The 1734-nt window shown below is 32.8% G+C and overlaps 1 protein-coding gene across 1 annotated transcript; it reads right to left on the reverse strand.

Annotated features, from left to right (window-relative positions):
* Positions 1-694: 694 nt before the first annotated feature.
* Positions 695-1015, reverse strand: LOTGIDRAFT_116270 (hypothetical protein; the record flags this gene model as incomplete). Its single annotated transcript, XM_009054884.1, has 1 exon — positions 695-1015. A coding segment is annotated over one exon (321 nt), but the record flags the coding sequence as incomplete, so codon positions are not given.
* Positions 1016-1734: the final 719 nt, after the last annotated feature.

Here is a 1734-nt window from a genome sequence, read left to right on the forward strand (position 1 = left end):
TTATGACCTAATTATTTTTCAAAATGCAGACTCAACTAGCCTTAGGACTGATAATCGATAAACACAAATTTTTGTTTTTTATATGTGGAACATATCATCATAACGTCACCCATGTCCTTTGGTGGTCAATCTCTAGAAGGCACAATTCTTGATGGATTAGGAAGAAACTTGGTGAAATTCTTTGTTTTCACCCAAGGATACTTCCTTTTGAAAATCCAAAAAAATTAAAAAGACTTTGATATGAGTTATTGCCAGATGGATTTAGACAAAACGTGGTGAAATTGTTTTTTATCACCGATGGATGTACCTAATTGAAAACCCAAGTGAAAAAAAAATGTTATAGAGAACTGATTCAATTTTGAAAAATTCATCAATCTTGTTAAATATCCCCCCAAAAAGCTTTGAAGAAGGTTTTTCTGAATATTTCATTCTGGTGATTGTAACTGTACAGCCAAAGTTTCTTATCTAAAACCAAAGTTGCCCTGGCAAGCTATCTTTTCACGTGCAGTAACTACGTAGAGTTGATGTTTATTTAAATGAATAGCCAGAATGATTAAGGGTAATTTTACATAAGTATTCAATTTCCATTAAAAAGCATGCAGATATCAGTGTTTTCTAATAGTTGCCATCCAGAACCTTGTATCTCCAAATAAAGATCCTTGTATCTCCGAATAAAGATCCTTGTATCTCCGAATTAAGAACCTTGTATCTCCGAATAAAGATCCTTGTATCTCTGAATAAAGAACCTTGTATCTCTGAATAAAGAACCTTGTATCTCTGAATAAAGAACCTTGTATCTCTGAATAAAGAACCTTGTATCTCTGAATAAAGAACCTTGTATCTCAGCATAAAGAACCTTGGATCTCCGAATAAAGATCCTTGGATCTCCGAATAAAGAACCTTGTATCTCTGAATAAAGATCCTTGTATCTCCAAATAAAGAATCTTGTATCTCCGAAAAAAGAAACTTGTACCTCAGGATAAACAACCTTGTATCTCATGATAAACAGCCTTGTATCTCAGGAAAAAGAACATTGTATCTCAGGATAAAGAACCTGCCTAAAGTTAACAAGATATTACTTAAAACAAAAATATTGTAAAATTTTTAAATCAAAAATTGTAATTGAATTTCCTATTCTCTAGCTAGTAGAATCAGATATCTCCCCTCAAATTTAATGATTTCAGTTTGATGTATGAAAATCTATTGTGATTGTAAGCTATATGGCAGTGCTTCTCAACCTCAGTGAAATCATTCCTCCCCAGAAGAGTTTTTCCAAATCTATTCTTCTAAATCTATTCCTCCCCAAAATATATTAGTCATTTTGAAAAGCATTTCACTCGAAAAATGTATTCAACGATTACCCATGAATGGATATAAAATCATACTCCACATATCTAGATAGTTCAATGTGACACTTGGCCTGAATGTTGGTTCACAAATTTCTGTATGTCTAGGGTGAATGATGTCTATTTCAGTCATAGATCACCTTGCCTTCCCATTTCCTTCCTGGCATTAATTCTTCCCTGTGTTCCACCAATTTCCCCAAAATTTCTCCTCTGTTGAGAAGCACTGCTATAAGGTATGATTAATTGTTAATAGATTGTTGGATTATTAAAGTTTAGAAATCAATAGTGAATCTTGTATTGTTTTTTACTAGCACTTGGAAGATTAAAAGCTAAGAAGAGGATGTGGTTTGTACTAGAAGAGAGCCAGTGTCAGTTACTATTTTTTAAA

This window comes from Lottia gigantea, assembly GCF_000327385.1.
Source record: "Lottia gigantea unplaced genomic scaffold LOTGIsca_23, whole genome shotgun sequence".
NCBI lineage: Eukaryota > Metazoa > Mollusca > Gastropoda > Lottiidae > Lottia > Lottia gigantea.